Source organism: Pan troglodytes, chromosome 13, assembly GCF_028858775.2.
Source record: "Pan troglodytes isolate AG18354 chromosome 13, NHGRI_mPanTro3-v2.0_pri, whole genome shotgun sequence".
NCBI lineage: Eukaryota > Metazoa > Chordata > Mammalia > Primates > Hominidae > Pan > Pan troglodytes.
The window spans coordinates 63848786-63868938 of record NC_072411.2 but is presented as its reverse complement, the minus strand read 5'-3'; the positions used below and the strand labels follow the sequence as shown (position 1 = coordinate 63868938).

Here is a 20153-nt window from a genome sequence, read left to right as displayed (position 1 = left end):
AAAAGAATGGAATTACCAAGTGTTAGTAAGGATGCAAAAAAACATAAGTTCTCACACTTTATTGGTGGGAATGTAAATATGTACCCCAATTTTGGAAATCTATTTGGCATTATCTACCAAAACTGAAAATATGCATGCCCTATGACTCAGCAATTGATAATTTCATTCGTCGGTATAAGAAATGCATATGTATACCAAAAGACATATAGAAAAATGTTCACAGCATTATTACTTGTAGTAGCTCCTAATTGCATATGATCCAAATGCCCATCAATAGTAGAATGCATACATACCGTGCATATAGAAGCACATTAACATACTATACAATAATGAAAATGAATAGGCTGAAGCTACATCAAAAACATTGGTGAATTCCATAAACAGAACACTGAGCAATTAATTCCTCTTATATGATTTCATTTATATAACGTTCAAAAACAAGCAAAATACCCATTGTAAAAAGAAAGGCCAGAGATTCTTTTGAGGAGGATGGAAAACCTAATGACTGGTAATGAGCACAAAGTGAGTTTCTAGAATGCCAGCCAAGGTGGTATTACACAGATGTTTTGGTGTGATAATTCATTGGGTTTTATATGTATGTTTCTATGCTTTAACACTTGTGAATGCTTGTCTTATACTTTACAATAAAATACATTTGTAAAAACACCTTGATATTCTCATATAGCACCTAATTGGTCATTAAAATAGGAACAGGAAGCCACTGTCCATCAAAAAATAGCTCTTTGAGGTCATGTTTTCTATATTTGCTTCATTTCTCCTAAAGTGTGTGCACAATTTACCACCTAAGACTGACAAAATCCTATTACAATTCCAGGACTGTGTTAATTTACTCAGTATCTTTGTGTACCATATTTTAAACATGTGTTTAATAATCTGTATCTTTTAGATTTATTTCTACTTCTTATACATTAGCTAATTGTAATTGGCATAATCCTATCATCTTTTCTATTAGATTCTTTTCTGGGAGGTTGAGGAAAAAAATAAACGTTGAAGTGTTACAAATTTCCCCCATCATCTTTCATATTTTCACTGACTTCAAGCTTATGCTTCAAACTTACCAATTTAAAGCAGCTCATCCATGTTCCCAGTTGAAAATATAATTTCATATTATACAAAGAGAATAGAAGATGACATTAAAAATAACAAATGTGGGCTGGATGAGGTGGCTCATTCCTGTAATCCCAGCACTTTGGGAGGCTGGTGTGGGTGGATCACGAGGTCAAGAGTTCAAGACCAGCTTGGCCAACATGGTGAAACCCCGTCTCTACTAAAAATACAAAAAATTAGCTGGGTGTGGTGGCAGGTGCCTGTAATCCCAGCTACTCAGAAGGCTGAGGCAGGAGAATTGCTTGAACCCGGGAGGCAGAGGTTGCAGTGAGCCAAGACTGCGCTACAGCACTGCAGCCTGGCCAACAGAGTGAGACTCTGTCTCAAAAAAAAAAAAAAAAATGTGAAATTTTAGCAGCTTTGTTACTGGGGAGTTGATTGCAATAGGAAGGAGAATTAATTAATCAATATCACATTCATCTAAACAAATTAATATATTTATTATATTTATTAAGTACAGTAGCCAAAGTAGGTTGAACTTATTTGTGGGCATTAAAAGTTTTTTGTATGAGCAAAACATCACCACCACCACTACCACACAGACCAAAAGCCGATTCCTCTTTAGACTCACCTAGGAATCACAGCCCAACCATGACATATGGTAGGCTGGAACCAGTCATTGTTTTCCTATGATGTAAGCATAAACTCTTCCGTCTATATTAAAGGAATATTCTTTTACCTGAATGCAACACTAATGCAACTAGGATGTTTTAACAACACTGTATTCTATGATTGGGTCTCATAATAAAGTAGGATTCTGCTTATGTTGCTTATACATTGGAGTAATAAAACTTTTTAAGAGTGCCCAAATTCCAATCAATAGAAAAAGAGGGAATCCTCCCTAACTCATTTTATGAGGCCAGCATCATCCTGATACCAAACCCTGGCAGAGACACAACAAAAAAAGAGAATTTTAGACCAATATCCTTGATGAACATTGATGCAAAAATCCTCAATAAAATACTGGCAAACCGAATACAGCAACACATCAAAAAGCGTATCCACCATGATCAAGTGGACTTCATCCCTGGGATGCAAGGCTGGTTCAACATATGAAAATCAATAAATGTAATCCAGTATATAAACAGAACCAAAGACAAAAACCACATGATTATTTCAACAGATGCAGAAAAGGCCTTTGACAAAATTCAACAACCCTTCATGCTAAAAACTCTCAATAAATTAGGTATTGATGGGATGTATCTCAAAATAATAAGAGCTATCTATGACAAACCCACAGCCAATATCATACTGAATGGACAAAAACTGGAAGCATTCCCTTTGAAAACTGGCACAAGACAGGGATGCCCTCTCTCACCACTCCTATTCAACATAGTGTTGGAAGTTCTGGCCAGGGCATTCAGGCAGGAGAAGGAAATAAAGGGCATTCAATTAGGAAAAGAGGAAGTCAAATTGTCCCTGTTTGCAGATGACATGATTGTATATCTAGAAAACCCCATCATCTCAGCCCAAAATCTCCTTAAGCTGATAAGCAACTTCAGCAAGTCTCAGGATACAAAATCAATGTGGAAAAATCACAAGCATTCTTATACACCAATAACAGACAAACAGAGAGCCAAATCATGAATGAACTCCCATTCACAATTGCTTCAAAGAGAATAAAATACCTAGAAATTCAACTTACAAGGGATGCAAAGGACCTCTTCAAGGAGAACTACAAACCACTGCTCAATGAAATAAAAGAGGATACAAACAAATGGAAGAACATTCCATGCTCATGGGTAGGAAGGATCAATATCATGAAAATGGCCATACTGCCCAAGGTAATTTATAGATTCAATACCATCCCCATCAAGCTACCAATGACTTTCTTCACAGAATTGGAAAAAACTACTTTAAAGTTCATATGGAACCAAAAAAGGGCCTGCATTACCAAGTCAATCCTAAGCCAAAAGAACAAAGCTGGAGGCATCATGCTACCTGACTTCAAACTATACTACAAGCCTACAGTAACCAAAACAGCATGGTACTGGTACCAAAACAGAGATATAGATCAATGGAACAGAACAGAGCCCTCAGAAATAATGCCACATATCTACAACTATCTGATCTTTGACAAACCTGACAAAAACAAGCAATGGGGAAAGGATTCCCTATTTAATAAATGGTGCTGGGAAAACTGGCTAGCCATATGTAGAAAGCTGAAACTGGATCCCTTCCTTACACCTTATAAAAAAATTAATTCAAGATGGATTAAAGACTTACATGTTAGAACTAAAACCATAAAAACCCTAGAAGAAAACCTAGGCAATACCATTCAGGACATAGGCATGGGCAAGGACTTCATGTCTAAAACACCAAAAGCAATGGCAACAAAAGCCAAAATTGATAAATGAGATCTAATTAAACTAAAGAGCTTCTGCACAGCAAAAGAAATCACCATCAAAGTGAACAGGCAACCTACAGAATGGGAGAAAATTTTCGCAACCTACTCATCTGACAAAGAGCTGATAGCCAGAATCTACAATGAACTCAAACAAATTTACAAGAAAAAAACAAACAACCCCATCAAAAAGAGGGCAAAGGATATGAACAGACACTTCTCAAAAGAAGACATTTATGCAGCCAAAAGACACATGAAAAAATGCTCATCATCACTGGCCATCAGAGAAATGCAAACCAAAACCACAATGAGATACCATCTCACACCACTTAGAATGGCAATCATTAAAAAGTCAGGAAACAACAGGTGCTGGAGAGGATGTAGAGAAATAGGAACACTTTTACACTGTTAGTGGGACTGTAAACTAGTTCAACCATTGTGGAAGTCAGTGTGGCGATTCCTCAGGGATCTAGAACTAGAAATACCGTTTGACCCAGCCATCCCATTACTGGGTATATACCCAAAGGATTATAAATCATGCTGCTATAAAGACACATGCACATGTATGTTTATTGCAGCACTATTCACAATAGCAAAGACTTGGAACCAACCCAAATGTCCAACAATGATAGACTGGATTAAGAAAATGTGGCACATATACACCATGGAATACCATGCAGCCATAAAAAATGATGAGTTCATGTCCTTTGTAGGGACATGGATGAAGCTGGAAACCATCATTTTCAGCAAACTATTGCAAGGACAAAAAACCAAACACCGCATGTTCTCACTCATAGGTGGGAATTGAACAATGAGAACACATGGACACAGGAAGGGGAACATCACACACTGGGGACTGTTGTGGGGTGGGGGGAGGGGGGAAGGATAGCATTGGGAGATATACCTAATGCTAAATGACGAGTTAATGGGTGCAGCACACCACCATGGCACATGTATACGTATGTAACAAACCTGCACGTTGTCCACATGTACCCTAAAACTTAAAGTATAATAAAAAAAAAAGAGTGCCCAAATTCAAACGTTTTTCCAAAAATCGTTTTGTTAAATTGATGCTTGCTTCATAATTTGGGCCCAAATGATTCCATGACTTCACAGATTCATACTGCAATTAACAACATATATCTAGCTTCATAGCAGAGAGACCTGATACTCTCTTAAATTCTCCTCTATCCTATACTTCTTTGGAAGTTGAATTCCAAAGAATTTTGAGGCACCTGCAGAAATATCTTCAAAATATTTTCTTTGGAATGCTTCCAAGTAAAATAACTATTTCTTAAGTAGGCAGAAATTTTCTTTAATGCCTTCAGCATGGAAATGTCATGTATTCTCACTATGCAGAATATCAAAACCCAAATCAGATAGGATGGTGTTTAGGGTTTGGTTGAAGTCTCTGTGTGTGACTGAGTACTTATTATAGCAAATAAACTGAGTGTGGAATAAGGATGAAGGCAGAAGATTAGTACTAGAGAAACTGAAAAAAGTGAAATCTAGAAAATTCCATTGCTTAGAAACCACCAAGTGCCAAACATTTGTCACTGATAAACCACATTTAGGTCTAAATGTCAGTGAAGATACTCAGATGATTGAAGAAGGAAAAAGGTAGGTGGCATCCAAAAATAGTGGCAAAAAATAAGAGGCAGAATCTGGGCCACCGGACTTATTTCCAAGTTTCACCAAATTGAGAGGCAGAAGCTTCTCAGAATCTGATTCTTGGTCAATTATTTAAGTGGTTATTAAATAATTTGGGGTACTTTTTAAAAATACCAGTGCCTAGGGAAACACCCAAGATTAATTAAATAAAAATCCTTGAGGTTGAAGCCTAGCATCAATAATTTTTTAAAAGCTTCTCAGGTGATTCCAATGTGCCAGAAGGTTTGATAAGCAATGTTCTAGAGCATTGCTTGTCGTCAAATTTTAAGATTCATATACGTTACTGTATTAGTCTGTTTCACACTGTGATAAAGAGCTTCCCTGAGGCTGGGTAATTTATAAAGGAAAGAAGTTTAATTGTCTCACAGCTCCATATGCCTGGAGAGGCCTCAGGAAACTTACAATCATGGCGGAAGGAGAAGTAGGCACCTTCTTCACAAGGCGGCAGAAGAGAGAGCGAGCAAAGAGCTGGGAACACTGCCTTATAAATCCTTCAGATCTCATGAGAACTCACTCACCATCACGAGAACAGCATGAGGGAAACCACCCCCAAAATCCAATCACCTCCCTCCTTGGACACATGGGGATTACAGGTCCCTCCCTCAACACATGGGGATTATAAATGGAGATGAGATTTTGGTGGGGACACAGAGCCAAACCATACCAGTTACCTAAATATATTTTTAATGTACAGGTCCTGACTCAAGAGGTCTGGATGGGGCCTGAGATTCTGCATTTCTGGCAAGTTTAAATTTAATGCTAATATTGTTGGCTTTATACTTTGTTTGAAGTAGAAATTTGTTTTTACTATTTTTGTTATAAAATAGGTTCATTTATTAAATAACTTTTAAAAGCTAGCAGTACAGCTTTCTTTCTTTACGTTTGGTGAGTTTTAAAAATAATTTCTACTTTTATTTTAGATTCAGGGAGTACATGTGCAGGCTTGTTATATGGGCATATTGAATGATGCTGAGGTTTGGGGTATGACTGATCCTGTCCCCCAAGTAGTGGGCAGTATAGTACCCAATAGTTACTTTTTTAACCCTAGTTCCCCACCCTCTCTCTCCTCTCTGGTGGTTTCCAGTGTCTATTGTTGCCATCGTTATGTTCACAACTACCCAATGTTTAGCTCCCACTTATAAGTGAGAACATGTGGTATTTGGTTTTCTGTTCCTGCATTAATTCACTTAGGATAATGACCTCCAGTTGTATACATGTTGCTGCAAAGAACATGATTTTGCTCTTTTTTAGGGCTGCAATGTATGCCATGGAGTATATTTTCTTTATTCAATCCACTGTTGATGAGCACCTAGGTTGATTCCATGTCTTTGCCATGGTGAATAGCACTGTGATTAACAGTCGTGTCCATGTGCCTTTTGATAGAATGATTCATTTGCCTTTGAGTATATGCCCAGTAATGACATTGCTGGGTCAATAGTTGTTCTGTTTTAAGTTCTTCGAGAAATCTCCAGACTGCTTTCCACAGTGGCTGAACCAATTTATATTCCCACCAACAGTGTGTAAGCATACCCTTTTCTCTGCAGCTTTGTCAGAATCTGTTAGTTTTTGACTTTTTAATAATCACCATTTTGACTGGTGTGAGATAGTATCTCATTGTGGTTTTGGTTTGCATTTCTCTGATGATTCGTGATATTGAGCATTTCTTCTTACGTTTATTGGCTGCTTATATGTCTTCTTTTAAGAAGTGTCTGTTCATGTCTTTATCCACTTTTTAATCACGTTGATTTTGCTTGTTGAGTTGTTTAAGTTCCTTACAGATTCTGGATATTAGACCCTTGATGAACCAAATTTAAATAGCAAAGTTTCCAGAACAGTGGATATCAACCTTCTGTGGAGCTATCAACAGCTCCACAGAAGAATCACCTGGGGGTACTTTTCAAAAAATACTCATGCTTAGGCCCCAGGCACAGAGATTCTGGTTGGTGTACGGGTTGAGCATTAGTACGGTTTTAGAACTCTCAAATGCAGTCAATATTGAGAACCACTGTTCTAGAAAAACTGGCATAATGCTTCCAGTTAGGGAAAAATAAAGAAGAGGCACAGGGAACAAACAAATGATAAATACAGCTTATTTTTATTTGCTCACGAAATACTTGTAAGATGATATAAATATATTTTCTCAAATACTAGAAAATGATAAAAACTCATCATTAGCACATAGCCCTACAGATAATCCATTCCTGCAGTCTAAGAGGGCATCTCTGCTAACTATAAGCAGATGGAACTTGAATGAGAAAAATATGCCAAATTGTCATTTTTTTACACTCTAAGACTTTCCTTCATGAAAGAGACAACATCTGAAAATGCAGAAGATACTTAGTACATCCTACACTCTCAGCCCATCTGCCCATTCTTATGGACAACCATCCTTCTATCATGGTGGTGCAGGATACCTAGAGTACTTTTCTTTACATACTCTGCCACCAACAACTATGCTGCCCCTGGCAGAAGTACAGGGCATTTGGATAAGTGTGATGCTTATTATACATACTGTTGGAAACATGGAGCATACTGACAGCAGCCTCATTAAGCAATCTTAAGATATAGCTGGGTAGATATAGTAGGAATCTACCTTGCCTTGTTTAAAAATGAGAAAAAAAGGAAAAAACCTAGGAGTCCATAAAAAATACTAAAAATCAATGGAGAGTAAAAATAATCTGACAGTCCAAAGGAAAAGCATAGCTCTGAAAATTATCTACTTTAGGATAAAATGAAAACGTCCAGAAATCACTGGGGATACACTCTACCAACCAGAAAAAAATAAAAAGTGTTCAGGAAAGGACAGGCTAAAATGTAAAGAAAATAGGATGAAATATGAAAGAAATTCATGAAAACTAAAAATGCAAAAGCAAAATCAAAACTCATAATAAAAGTAGGAAAATGCAGAATTTATTCTGCAGATAATCAAATGGTAATATAAAAGACTAACACTAAACTACAGAGGAAAAGGATACAGAGCAGAAATCAGAAATCTGACATGTACGTGCATGTTCATCTTAGTGCTATTCACCATAGCAAAGACATGGAATCAACTAGGTGCCATTAGGGTGAGGTGGATAAAGAAAATGTGGTACATATACACCATGGAATACTATGCAGCCATAAAAAGAATGACATCATATCCTTTTGCAGTAACATGAATGCAGCTGGAGGCCATTACTCTAAGCAAATTAACTCAGGAACAGAAAACCAAATACTGCATGTTGTTACTCATAAATGGGAGCTAAACATTGGGTACCCATGGACATAAAGATGGGAACAATAGGCACTTGGAATCACCAGAGCTGGGAAGGAGGGTAGGGAACAAGGGTTGTAAAATTGACTGTACTCTGTGCTCACTACCTGGGTGATAGGACCATCTGTACCCCAAACCTCAGCATCATGCAACATACTTCTGTAACAAACCTGCACATGTACCCCCAAATTCAAAGTTAAAAAAAAATGAAAGATATATGTAGTTAAAATGTTTGAAGAAAGTAGAGGGATATGAGCAAAGAAAGTCTTCACAAAGAGATCAAAGTAAATGGAACAGAATGAAACATAATAGGAAAATGTTCCCTAGGTGGAAAACTATTCACGTATGCGGGATGGAAAAGTTTTTTAATACACCTACCATTAGGTCAATCTTAGCAATTTTCTTCATTAAGGGACACAGAAAAATGTCTATAAACATTCAGGATTAAAATACATAAACCTAAAAAATAAAAATAGAGAGACTATAGACTTATCTGCAATAGTTACTGAAGCCAGATATTGAATAAACCAAATAAAGCAATATAGAGAGATATTTAAAAGTAAAATTGCTACCCAGAACATTTATATGCAGTTAACTTACATATCTGAATGACTAAAGGTGGGTTTGCAGGAGGTTGGAGAACTGCTTAAAATGGTGGAGACTCTATCATGTTTCAGAGATGATAAGAAAAATTCATTTGAAGAGGAAGAGGTCAATTAAATTAGAAATGGCATAAGTTTCCAGAGTGGTGAGAGGGAATAGAAAATAAACATAAAGGAAAAGAAAACTTCCTTATTTTCTTGCAGTTTTAACCGTTTAATAGGAAGAAAGGTTTCAGCTTAACTTTTTAACAGGAAGAAAGTAAAGTGAGTTCTTTCTGATGATATATTTTCCCTCTGAAGTACAAAGCAAGATTACTATCAAGTAATGGTGAAAAGAGAGGATGTTGGAGAATGATGAAGAAGGTGAAGAAAGTTGAAAAATAATTATTTCAAATGTCAAAAAAGATACACAATGAAATTAGGAGGAGATGTTGAAGGTCTCCTTGAGTCATAACTTTATAATGGTTACAATCTGCCTTGTTGAATGATGATTTCCAGCAGAGTATATCTGCTTGTGGAGGCAAGGAGAAAACGGAAAAATGGAGGAACCCCAACATAAGTATGGCTTTAAAAGCTAGCAGAAGAAAAGAGATTACTAAAATCAGAGAACAACTGAAAGAAATTGAGATGCAAAAGTCCATACAAAAGATAAATGAAACAGAGTTTGTTTTTTGAAAGAATAAACAAGATTGATAGACTACTAGTTAGATTAACAAAAAAAGAGAAGACCCAAATAAGCACAATCAAAAATGACAAATGACATTACACCCAATCCCACAGAAATACAAAAGATATTCAGAGACTTTATAAACACCTCTATGCAAACAAATTAGAGAATCTAGAGGAAATGGATAAGTTCTCAGAAACACAAAACCATCCAAGGTTGAACAAGGGATAATGTGAAAACATGAATAAGCCAATAACAAGTTCTGAAATTGAATCAATAATTTTAAAAAAACCTACCAACCAAAAAAAGCCCTGAACCAGATGGATTCACAGCTGAATTCTACTAGAGTTACAAAGAAGAACTGGTACCAATCCTACTAAAACTCTTCCAAAAAATTGAGGATGAGGGGAGGCTTCTCACTAACATATTATACAAAGTCAACATCATCCTTATACCAAAATCTGGCAGAGACACAAAAACAGAAAACTTCAGGCTAAACTCCCTGATGAACATAGACACAAAATCCTCAACAAAATACTAGCAAACTGAATTCAGCAGCACATCAAAATCTAATTCACTATGAGAAAAGTGGGCTTCATTCCTGGAATGCAAGGTTGGTTCGACATACACAATTCACTAGACATGATTCACCGCATAAACAGAATCAAAATCAAAACCATATGGTTATCTCGATAGATACAGAAAAGGCCTTCAAGAGAATCCCAAATCCCTTCATGATAAAATACCCTCAACAGGCTAGTCATTGAAGAAACATACCTCAAAACAATAAGAGCCATCTATGAAAAACACACAGCTAAAATCATACTGAATGGGCAAAAGCTATAACTATTCCCCTGGAGAACCAGAACAAGAAAGTGATGCCTACTCTTACCACTCCTATTTAACATAGTACAGGAAGACCTAGCCAGAGCAATCAGGCAAGAGAAAGAAATAAAAGGCATTCAAATAGGAAGAGAGGAAGTCAAACTATCTCTCTTTGCTGATGATTATAATTTTAGAAATAGAAAACCCTAAAGACTCCACCAAAAAGCAACTAGAATTGACAATTTCAGTAAAGTTTCAGGAGACAAAATCAATGTACAAAAGTCAATAGTATTTCTGTACAGCAATAACATTGTATCAGAGAGCCAAGTCAAAAACTCAGTCCCATTTAAAATAGGCACACAAAAAAATGTAATACATCTAACCAAAGAGGTGAAAGATTTCTACAAGGAGAACTACAAAACACCGCTGAAAGAAATCAGAGACAACACAAACAAATGTAAAAATGTTCCACGCTCATGAATAGGAAGAATCAATATCATTAAAATGGCCATACTGCCCAAAGCAATTTACAGAATTCAATACTATCTATATCAAAACACCAATGTTGTTTTTCATAGAATTAGAAAAACTATTCTAAAATTAATATGGAATCAAAAAAGAGCCCAAATAGCCAAAGCAATTCTAAGCAAAAAGAACAAAGTCAGAGGCATCATATTACCTGACTTCAAACTGTACTCTATGGCTACATTAACCCAAACAGCATTGTACTGGTACAAAAAAACAGACACACACACTAATGGAATAGAATAGAGAATCCAGAAATAAAGTCAAACACCTACAACAGTCTGATCTTCCACAAAGTCACCAAGAATAACTAATACAGAAAGGACTCCCTATTAAATAAATGGTGCTGGGATAACTGTCAAGCCATATGCAAAATAATGAAACTGGATACCTACTTTTCACCATATACAAAAATTAACTCAAGTTGGATTAAAGAGTTAAATGTAAGACTTTAAGTTATAATAATTCTAGAAGAAAGCTTAGGAAATACCCTTCCCAACATTAACTTTGACAAAGAATTAATGGCTAAGTCTCCAAAAGCAATTGAAACAAAAACAAAAATTGACAAGTGGGACCTAATTAAACTAAAGAGCCTCTGCACAGCAAATCTCAATAGTCTAAACAGAGAGCTTACAGAATGGGAGAAAATATTTGCAAACTATGCATTCAAAAAATGTCTGATACCCAGAATCCACAAGCAAAATTTAAACAAATCAACATGCAAAAAACAAATAATTCTACTAAAAATGGGCAAAGGACATGAACAGACACTTCTCAAAAGAAAACATACAAGCAGTCAACAAATGAAATGCAAGTCAAAACCACAATGAGATACCATGTCACACCAGTCAGAATGGTGAACATTAAAAAGTCAAAAAATAATAGATGCTGACAAGGCTGCAGAGAAAACGGAATGCTTACACACTGTTGGCGGGAATATAAATTGGTTCAGCCACTGTGGAAAGCAGTTTGGAGATTTCTCAAAGAACTTAAAACAGAACTACCATTCAACCCAGCAATCCCATTACTGGGTATATACTCAAAGAAAAATGAATCATTCCACCAAAAAGATGCATGCACTGGTATGTTCACTGCAGTGTTATTCACCATAGCAAAGACATGGAATCAACTAGGTTTCCTTATGGTAAAGTGGATGAAGAAAATGTGGTACATATATATCATGGAATACTATGTGGCCATAAAAAGAATGACATCATATCCTTTTGCAGCAACATGAATGCAGCTGGAGATCATTATCCTAAAAAAATTAACTCAGGAACAGAAAACCAAATACTGCATGTTCTCACTCATAAGTGGGGCTAAACATTGGGTACTTATGGACATTAAGATGGGAACAATAGGCACTGGGAATCACCAGAGCAGGGAAGGAGGGTGGGGAACAAGGGTTGTAAAACTGTACTCTGTGCTCGCTACCTAGGTGATAGGACCATCCATAATCCAAACCCCAGCATCACACAACATACTTATGTAACAAACCTGCACACATACCCCCGAATCCAAAGTAAAAGAAATGAAAGACACATGTAGTCAAAATGTTTAAAGAAAGTAAAGGGATATGAGCAAGGCAAAAACTATGAGCTAAAATATGAATAAATGAATTAGCTAAAATAAACACTTCAATGTCGGGACAAGGAGAAAATGATGAAAAAAATAAAAGAGGGATCAAAATAAATCGAAAATGAAATTGAAAGGAATATGCTTAATGAATATTTGAAAAAAGAATTTAAATAAGTGGGAGAGAAAATAATAGAAAATAGGACATGTTTAAGCATTTTAAAGAACTAATAATATACATTCTCATTAAATATCAACCAAGAAAAGCATAAAAGGCATATATGTGTGTCTGAAAATATCATAATAAATGTAAAACTAAATACCAAAATAAAGGAAATGATTTAAATTCATAAAAATATAAAATCCAAATTAACTGTAGAGCAACAATAGATTTTTATCTCCTTTCTTAACATCTTCATGAAATTGATAAATAAATAGATATTATGTTCAAAGTGCTGAGTTAAAATACTTGTCAATTTGGAATTGCATACCTAGCTAAATTATTTTTCACGAATGTGAACAAAATGTAAATTAATTCATACAAGTAATATAAACTAAGTTTAATTCAATTATTTACACCTTTAAGAAATCTATTAAAAACATTTTAAATAAAATGCTGTTTCCTATTAAAAATGAAAATAAAAGAGGCAATAAAGGTATGAAGAAAACTAAAACTTAGAACCTAAGATATTTAGAATGCTAGTATTACTAAATAGACTACTAATAATACAAATGGAATACTAGTAATGCTAAAGTATTCCTAAAACTGCATGCTATGCAATCAGACTAGGATAAACAAATAAAGACAAACTTATGGATAGAAGAAAAGTAGAGGGGTTAAGTAGCTGCACAGCAAGAAAGGAGTGAAACTGTGGTCAGAGAGAAAGATAAATGAATTAGTGACTTCAGGGATGGAGTGAATATGGATGAGAAGGTGAACTAAGTGCAATGACAGAGAAGGTCATAAGAGATGGGATGGTCAGGGAACTGAGAGCCAGGTTCTCAGTTATGTCATGTACATGGGCTCTCATGGCATTCAGAACCTTTTAACAACTACAGAAACACTTATTGTGGTATTCTGAATATACTTTCAATGAGAGAGCATTCACAATAGTAAAAGGTTCACATTTGATATGGTTTGGTTGTGTCCCCACCCAAATCTCATCTTAAATTCTCACATGTTGTGGGAGGGACCTGGTGGGAGGTAATTGAATCATGGGGGCAGGTCTTTCCTGTGCTGTTCTCATGATAGTGAGTAAGTCTCATGAGATCTGATGGTTATTATAAGGGGGAGTTTTCCTGCACAAGGTCTCTTTACCTGCTGCCATTCACGTAAGATGTGACTTGCTCCTCCTTGCTTTCCGCTATGATTGTGAGGCTTCCCCAGTCATGTGGAACTGTAAGTCCAATTAAACCTTTTTCTTCTGTAAATTGCCTAGTCTCAGGTATGTTTTTATCAGCAGTGTGAAAACATACTAATATAGTAAATTGATACCAGTAGAGTGGGGTGCTGCTGAAAAGATACCTGAAAATGTGGAAGTGACTTTGGAACTGGGTAACAGGCAGAAGTTGGAACAGTTTGGAGGGGTCAGAAGAAGACAGGAAAATGTGGGAAAGTTTGGAACTTCCTAGTGACGTGTTGAATGGCTTTGACCAAAAGCTTGATAATGATATGGACAATAAGGTCCAGGCAATCTCAGGTGGTCTCAGGTGGAGATGAAGAACTTGTTGGGAACTGGAGCAAAGGTGACTCTTGTTATGTTTTAGCAAAGAGACTGGCAGTGTTTTACCCCTGCCCTAGAGATCTGTGAAACTTTGAACTTGAGAGAGATGATTTAGGGTATCTGGCAGAAGAAATTTCTAAGCAGCAAAGCATTCAAGAAGTGGCTTGGGTGCTGTTAAAGACATTCAGTTTTATAAGGGAAGCAAAGGATAAAAGTTCAGAAAATTTGCAGCCTGACAATGCAATAGAAAAGAAAATTCCATTTTCTGAGGAGAAATTCAAGCCAAATGCAGAAATTCGCAAAAGTAGTAAGGAGCCAAATGTTAATCCCCAAGACAATGGGGAAAATGTCTCCAGGGCATGTCAAAGGCCTTTATGGAAGCCCCTCCCATCACAGACCCAGAGGCCCCGGAAGAAAAGGTGGTTTTCTCAGTCAGGCACAGGGTACCCATCCTGTGTACAGCCTAGGGACTTGGTGCCCTGTGTTTCAGCTGCTCCGGCCATAGCTGAAAGGGACAAATGTAGAGCTCAGGCTGTGGCTTCAGAGGGTGCAAGCCTCAAGCCTTGGCAGCTTCCATGTGGTGTTGAGCCTGCAGGTGTACGGAAGTCAAGAATTGGGGTTTAGGAACCTCTGCCTAGATTTCAGAGGATGTATGGAAATGCCTGGATGCCCAGGCAGAAATTTGCTTCAGGGGCAGGGCCCTCATGGAGAACCTCTGCCAGGGCAGTGCAGAAGGAAAATGTGGGGTTACAGCCCCCACAGAGTCCCTACTGGGACACCACCTAGTGGAGCTGTGAGAAAAGGGCCACTGTCCTCCTGACTGCAGAATGGAAGATCCACTGACAGCTTGAATAGTGTGTCTGGAAAAGCAACAAGACACTCAACGCCAGCCCATGAAAGCAGCCAGGAGGTGGGCTATATCCTGCAAAGCCACGAGGGCAGAGCTGCCCAAGACCATGAGAACCATCAGCGTGACCTGCATGTGAAACATGGAGTAAAAGGAGATCATTTCGGAGCTTTAAGATTTGATTGCCTTGCTGGATTTTGGACTTGCATTGGGCCTGTAGCCCCTTTGTTTTGGCCAATATCTCCCATTTGGAATGGCTGTATTTACCTAATGCCTTTACCCCAGTTGTATCTAGGAAGTAACTAGCTTGCTTTGATTTTACAGGCTCACAGGTGGAAGGGACTTGCCTTATCTCAGATGAGATTTTGGACTATAGACTTTTGAGTTAAAGCTGAAATAAGTTAAGACCTTGGAGGACTGTTGGGAAGGCATGATTGGTTTTGAAATGTGAGGACATGAGATTTGGGAGGGCCCAAGGGTGGAACGATATGGTTTGGCTGTGTCCTCACCCAAATCTCATCTTGAATTTCCATGTGTTGTGGGAGGGACCCAGCGGGAGTTAATTGAATAATGAGGGCAGGTCTTTCCTGTGCTTTTCTCGTGATAGTGAGTAAGTCTCATGAGATCTGATAGTTATTATAAGGAGGAGTTTTCCTGCAAAAGCTCTCTTTGCCTGCTGCCACCCATGTAAGACATGACTTGCTTCTCCTTGCCTTCCACCATAATTGTGAGGCTTCCCCAGCCATGTGGTACTGTAAGTCCAATTAAACCTCTTTTTTATTTTGGTAAATTGTCTAGTCCGGGTATGTCTTTATCAGCAGTGTGAAAACAGACTAATACAACATCCTAAGACTGAAACTTGGGCACTATCAGTAAAAGTGCAAATGGGAACTAAATTAAGGCATTTTGCCCTGGATTTTCAAACCACTTTGAGCAATGATGATTATTTGTATAAATTATCAAGAGTTTTTGAGCTTTACTCAATTGTTTTTCCTATATCATAAATCTTCATCAATTCTCAGCTTCTCAATGCAAATATATAAGAGAAAAACAAAGATCAGGCTTTATCTCTCCCACTTCTCTCCAACCAGCCCAAAGTCTTTTATAAAAGTATAAACAATTTTATGAGTATAAGGTATTACTTCTAATCATAACTGTATAAGCAAGTATATTACAATAATTAACTTAATAAAAACAAGGAGAAGGATTCTTACCAAAAGAAGGTGACTCCCTTCCATCCTCTAATCCTGAATCTCTTTCTCTGTCTCTCTTTCTGTGTTTATGACCACGATGCCTGTGACGTCGATGGCTTTTTCTTCCTCCCAAGGGCACATGTACTCCAATAAATAGTGTTCGATGACCTTCATTAGGAAGCAAACCCACAAATTAAACTCTGAATTATTCCAGGGCACAGATATGATGATTTACATGTTAATGGAGACTCAATTTAATTTAATTCAGCAAGTCATTTTTGATGTTTATGATACGTAAAGCTTGGAGCTTGGCACTGTCTTTTGGCATTTTACCTAATTAAGTGTACCATAGCTCTATCACAAACATGTATAATACTAATTATTTGGTTAAATATTTTGCAATCATCACTTCCTTTATAATCTCTATGTGTCTGTTCCCCATGCTTAATTATACTCTTCTCATTAGAAAAAAAATTGTTTTTTATTCTCTTACCTTCAGACAATTGTGTTATCTCATCAAATCCCTTCCCTTCACAGTTAAGTGTTTTTAAAAAATCACTGTCTCTAATAAAACAGGTTTTGCTAAGGTCTATGTTAATGCCAAATTCCACAGAGGTTTTTCTGTTTTCGTATTTCTATATGTTACACTTGATATTGGCCACTTATTATACTTAATAAAAGTCCCAAGGCACAAGAGTTTCGACTCTGGCATATTGTTATAATTGTTCAATTTTATTATTAGCTACTGTTAATCTCTTACTGTGCCTAATTTATAAATTAAATTTTATCATAGGTATGTATGTAAAGGAAAAACACAGTATATATAGGGTTCAGTACTATCTGAGGTTTCAGGCATCTTTTGGGGGTCTTAGAACGTATCCTCCACAGATAAAGTGGGACTACTGGAAAAGGAAATGAGCTGTCAACCACAAAAAAGACATGAGAGAACTGTTAATGCATATTGCTAGGTGAAAGAAGACGGTTTTAAAAGCTACATACTGTATTATTCCAACTGTATGACATTCTGGAAAAGCTAAAACTATAGAGACAGTAAAAATATCAGCAGTTGTCAGGGCTTCAGGGAGAAGGTATAGGGATGAACAGGTGGAGCACAGGGCATTTTTAGGGAAGTCAAACCATCCTTGATAATGTAATGGTAGATACATGTCATTAAACATTTGTCCAGACCAATAGAACTGTATAACACAGAGTGAACCCTAATGTAAACTATGGACTTTGTTTGATAATAACCTATGTTATTTATGTTGGTTTATCAATTGTAACAAATGTACTGCACTAATGTAAAATGTTAATAAGAGAAGAAATTGTGTGCAGCAGGGAGAGGAAATACATGGGAACTGTCTCAACTTTCTGTGCAGTATTTTTATAAACTTAAAATTGATCTAAAAAATAAAGCCTATCCAACAAAGTTAACATTTGTAGCTACAGAAAAATTTATGAGGAAGCAAAAGTACAAGCAAACAAAGGGATATTTGTGTTACCAAGTAGATCATGTATAGGAGAGTGTTGTATCAGGGAAAAAACCTCTAAAGAAAACATTAAAATACTAGGTTAAAAAAAATCTTACTTTCTCAAGTGCCAAAGTACACAAAATATTATAATGGCAATACTGTGGATGAAGGCTTATGTCCCCCGAGGTTTATATTTTAAAGTCCCAACCCCAAATGTGACTGTATTTAGAGATAGGGCCTTTATAGAGGTAATTAAGGTTAAATGAGGCCATAGGAGTGGGGCTGGATCCATCCAATTAGTGTTCTTAAAAGAAGAAACACCAAAGAGCTACCTCTCTTGCTCTCTGTCCAAGCACACAAAGAGGTAACACAATGATGCAAGGAGATGGTAACCACCTATAAGCCAAGAGAAAAGTCTTCAGAATGAGACCCACCTGGCTAGCCATCTTGATCTTAGGTGTCCCAGCCTCCAGAACTGTGAGAAAATACATTTCTGTAGTTTAAGCTGCCCAGCCTGTGGTATTTTTTTCTGGCAGCCCCAGTCAACTAATACAGCAAGGAAAGCCTAAAACAAAGCCTTACAATAATGAGTTTCAGAAGACGTGTAATTGAAATTGTAAGATTTCTAAAATATCCAATGTATAACACTTAGGCTGATAGTGTTTCCTTGAAAGGGATAACTGAATTCTACTAAAATAAATTTGCCTACTTTAGTGGATATATTTGTACTTAAATTACGTGATTTTTTCAATAAAACGCAAAAAAGAAAATATTTATTTTTTATACACGGGGTTAAATTACCTCCAAATTCTAGAAGGACTGGAGGTGAGATTGGCATGAAACTATAGAATTAGTTATTCCTCTATTGCTGGAAAAAAATCCGATATTATGTATATTTTAAGAATGGATGTAAATCTTTTATAATCCTAAAAATAATTATAGATTAATTCTCTGGCAAACTGAAAGCTGAAAGATAGTTTCTATATTCAGGTTTTTGTCCTGCATGGATTCATGCAGGCAAGTGAAAAATTATAATTGGTTCAAGTACCTGATTATAGACAATTAAAATGCACAAAAAGCCCTTTCCCAATAAGGCTCAATTTTGGAAAAAGGAAATAAAGGGAAGTGAATTAATACATATATGTGTCTGGTCCTATTTATTATTTTATTGACCACAATATTAAGTTATATTACATGAGAAACAATAGAGTATTCATTAAAACATGATCTCTGGGATTGAGTCATATGCTTACATTCATATCAGTCTGTGTCACTTATATTTATGCAACCTTTAAAAAAAGTACTTTATCTTTCACTTTATCTATAAAATGAAAATATTAGTAGCTATATCATTCAGAAAGTGTTTTTTTATCATTCACGAAACAAAAGGTTCAAAAAAGTTAAGTCACATTTTAAGTCCCACAGCTAATGAACAAACCTACTTTCTCTCCCTTTAGAGTTTAAGACAGATCAACATAGCACAGGGAATTTGGGGAAGTAATAAGTTGCTACGTCTTAACTGTTGAAGAAAGTGTCAAAAGTGTAGGTGGCAATGTTAGCATCAGTTGGGGAGAATACTGTCTTCTCTCCTGTAATTCCTTTTTGGTTAAAGCTTTCTTTGTTTGAAGTAGAGATGCTACCTGTCAAAATTAGTACTACCTGTGTGATGGCATATTGCATAGTCCCAACTACAGCTAAAGTGAGGTGTGGGGAGTTGGAGAAAACAGCAGACAGTGTAATTTTGAAATAGGAAGATAAGAGAAATAGTAAAGAGCAAACATATATATATATTAAGAGAGAAGTTGGGCAAAAAAGATTAAGAGGTAAGTAGGATATAAAGAGACAGAAATGATAAAAAGAGCAAGATTAAAAACAGAGAAAAATACAAATAAAGAAGAAACAAGTAGAAAAGTTACATGAGAATAAGAAAATGGCCTCAGGAAATATGGTAACAATGATTACAGGTGACACCCTTATCTATATTATCAGATAAAGCAAGAGAATAGACAGTAAGTTTCATTAGTTTTGCAACACAGTTAATACATGTGAAGTTACAAGCTGGTAAAAATTACCTTTGTTCTCTCCCAACTGCTGAAACCCTTCCAGTGAGCCAAAAATCAATTTTCTAAGTGTTCCCTTTACTTTCCTAGCTGAAACATAAACCTGTCTTTCTCTGGAGGACAATGCCTCCCCTACAATCTCTCAGTGATGGCTGCTTCTCTCCCACAGTTCTTATGCAAGATGGAAAGGTGTCATTCTTGTTCCTGCGACCTCTGGTTGGGTGAGTGGAATAAGCAAAGTGGTATTTCTTTGCTCCATTCTGA

General features: G+C 36.5%; 1 protein-coding gene across 19 annotated transcripts in view; it reads right to left on the bottom strand.

Moving 5' to 3' along the window:
* SLC4A10 (solute carrier family 4 member 10) overlaps positions 1–20153 on the bottom strand; it is a 363956-nt gene that overhangs the window by 163397 nt on the left and 180406 nt on the right. For all 19 annotated transcript variants that reach the window (XM_063790514.1, XM_054679076.1, XM_063790518.1 and 16 more), the window contains one exon: positions 16379–16525. In XM_063790514.1, the coding sequence (XP_063646584.1) occupies positions 16379–16525 (147 nt within the window). The remainder of the gene's footprint in view (positions 1–16378; positions 16526–20153) is intronic.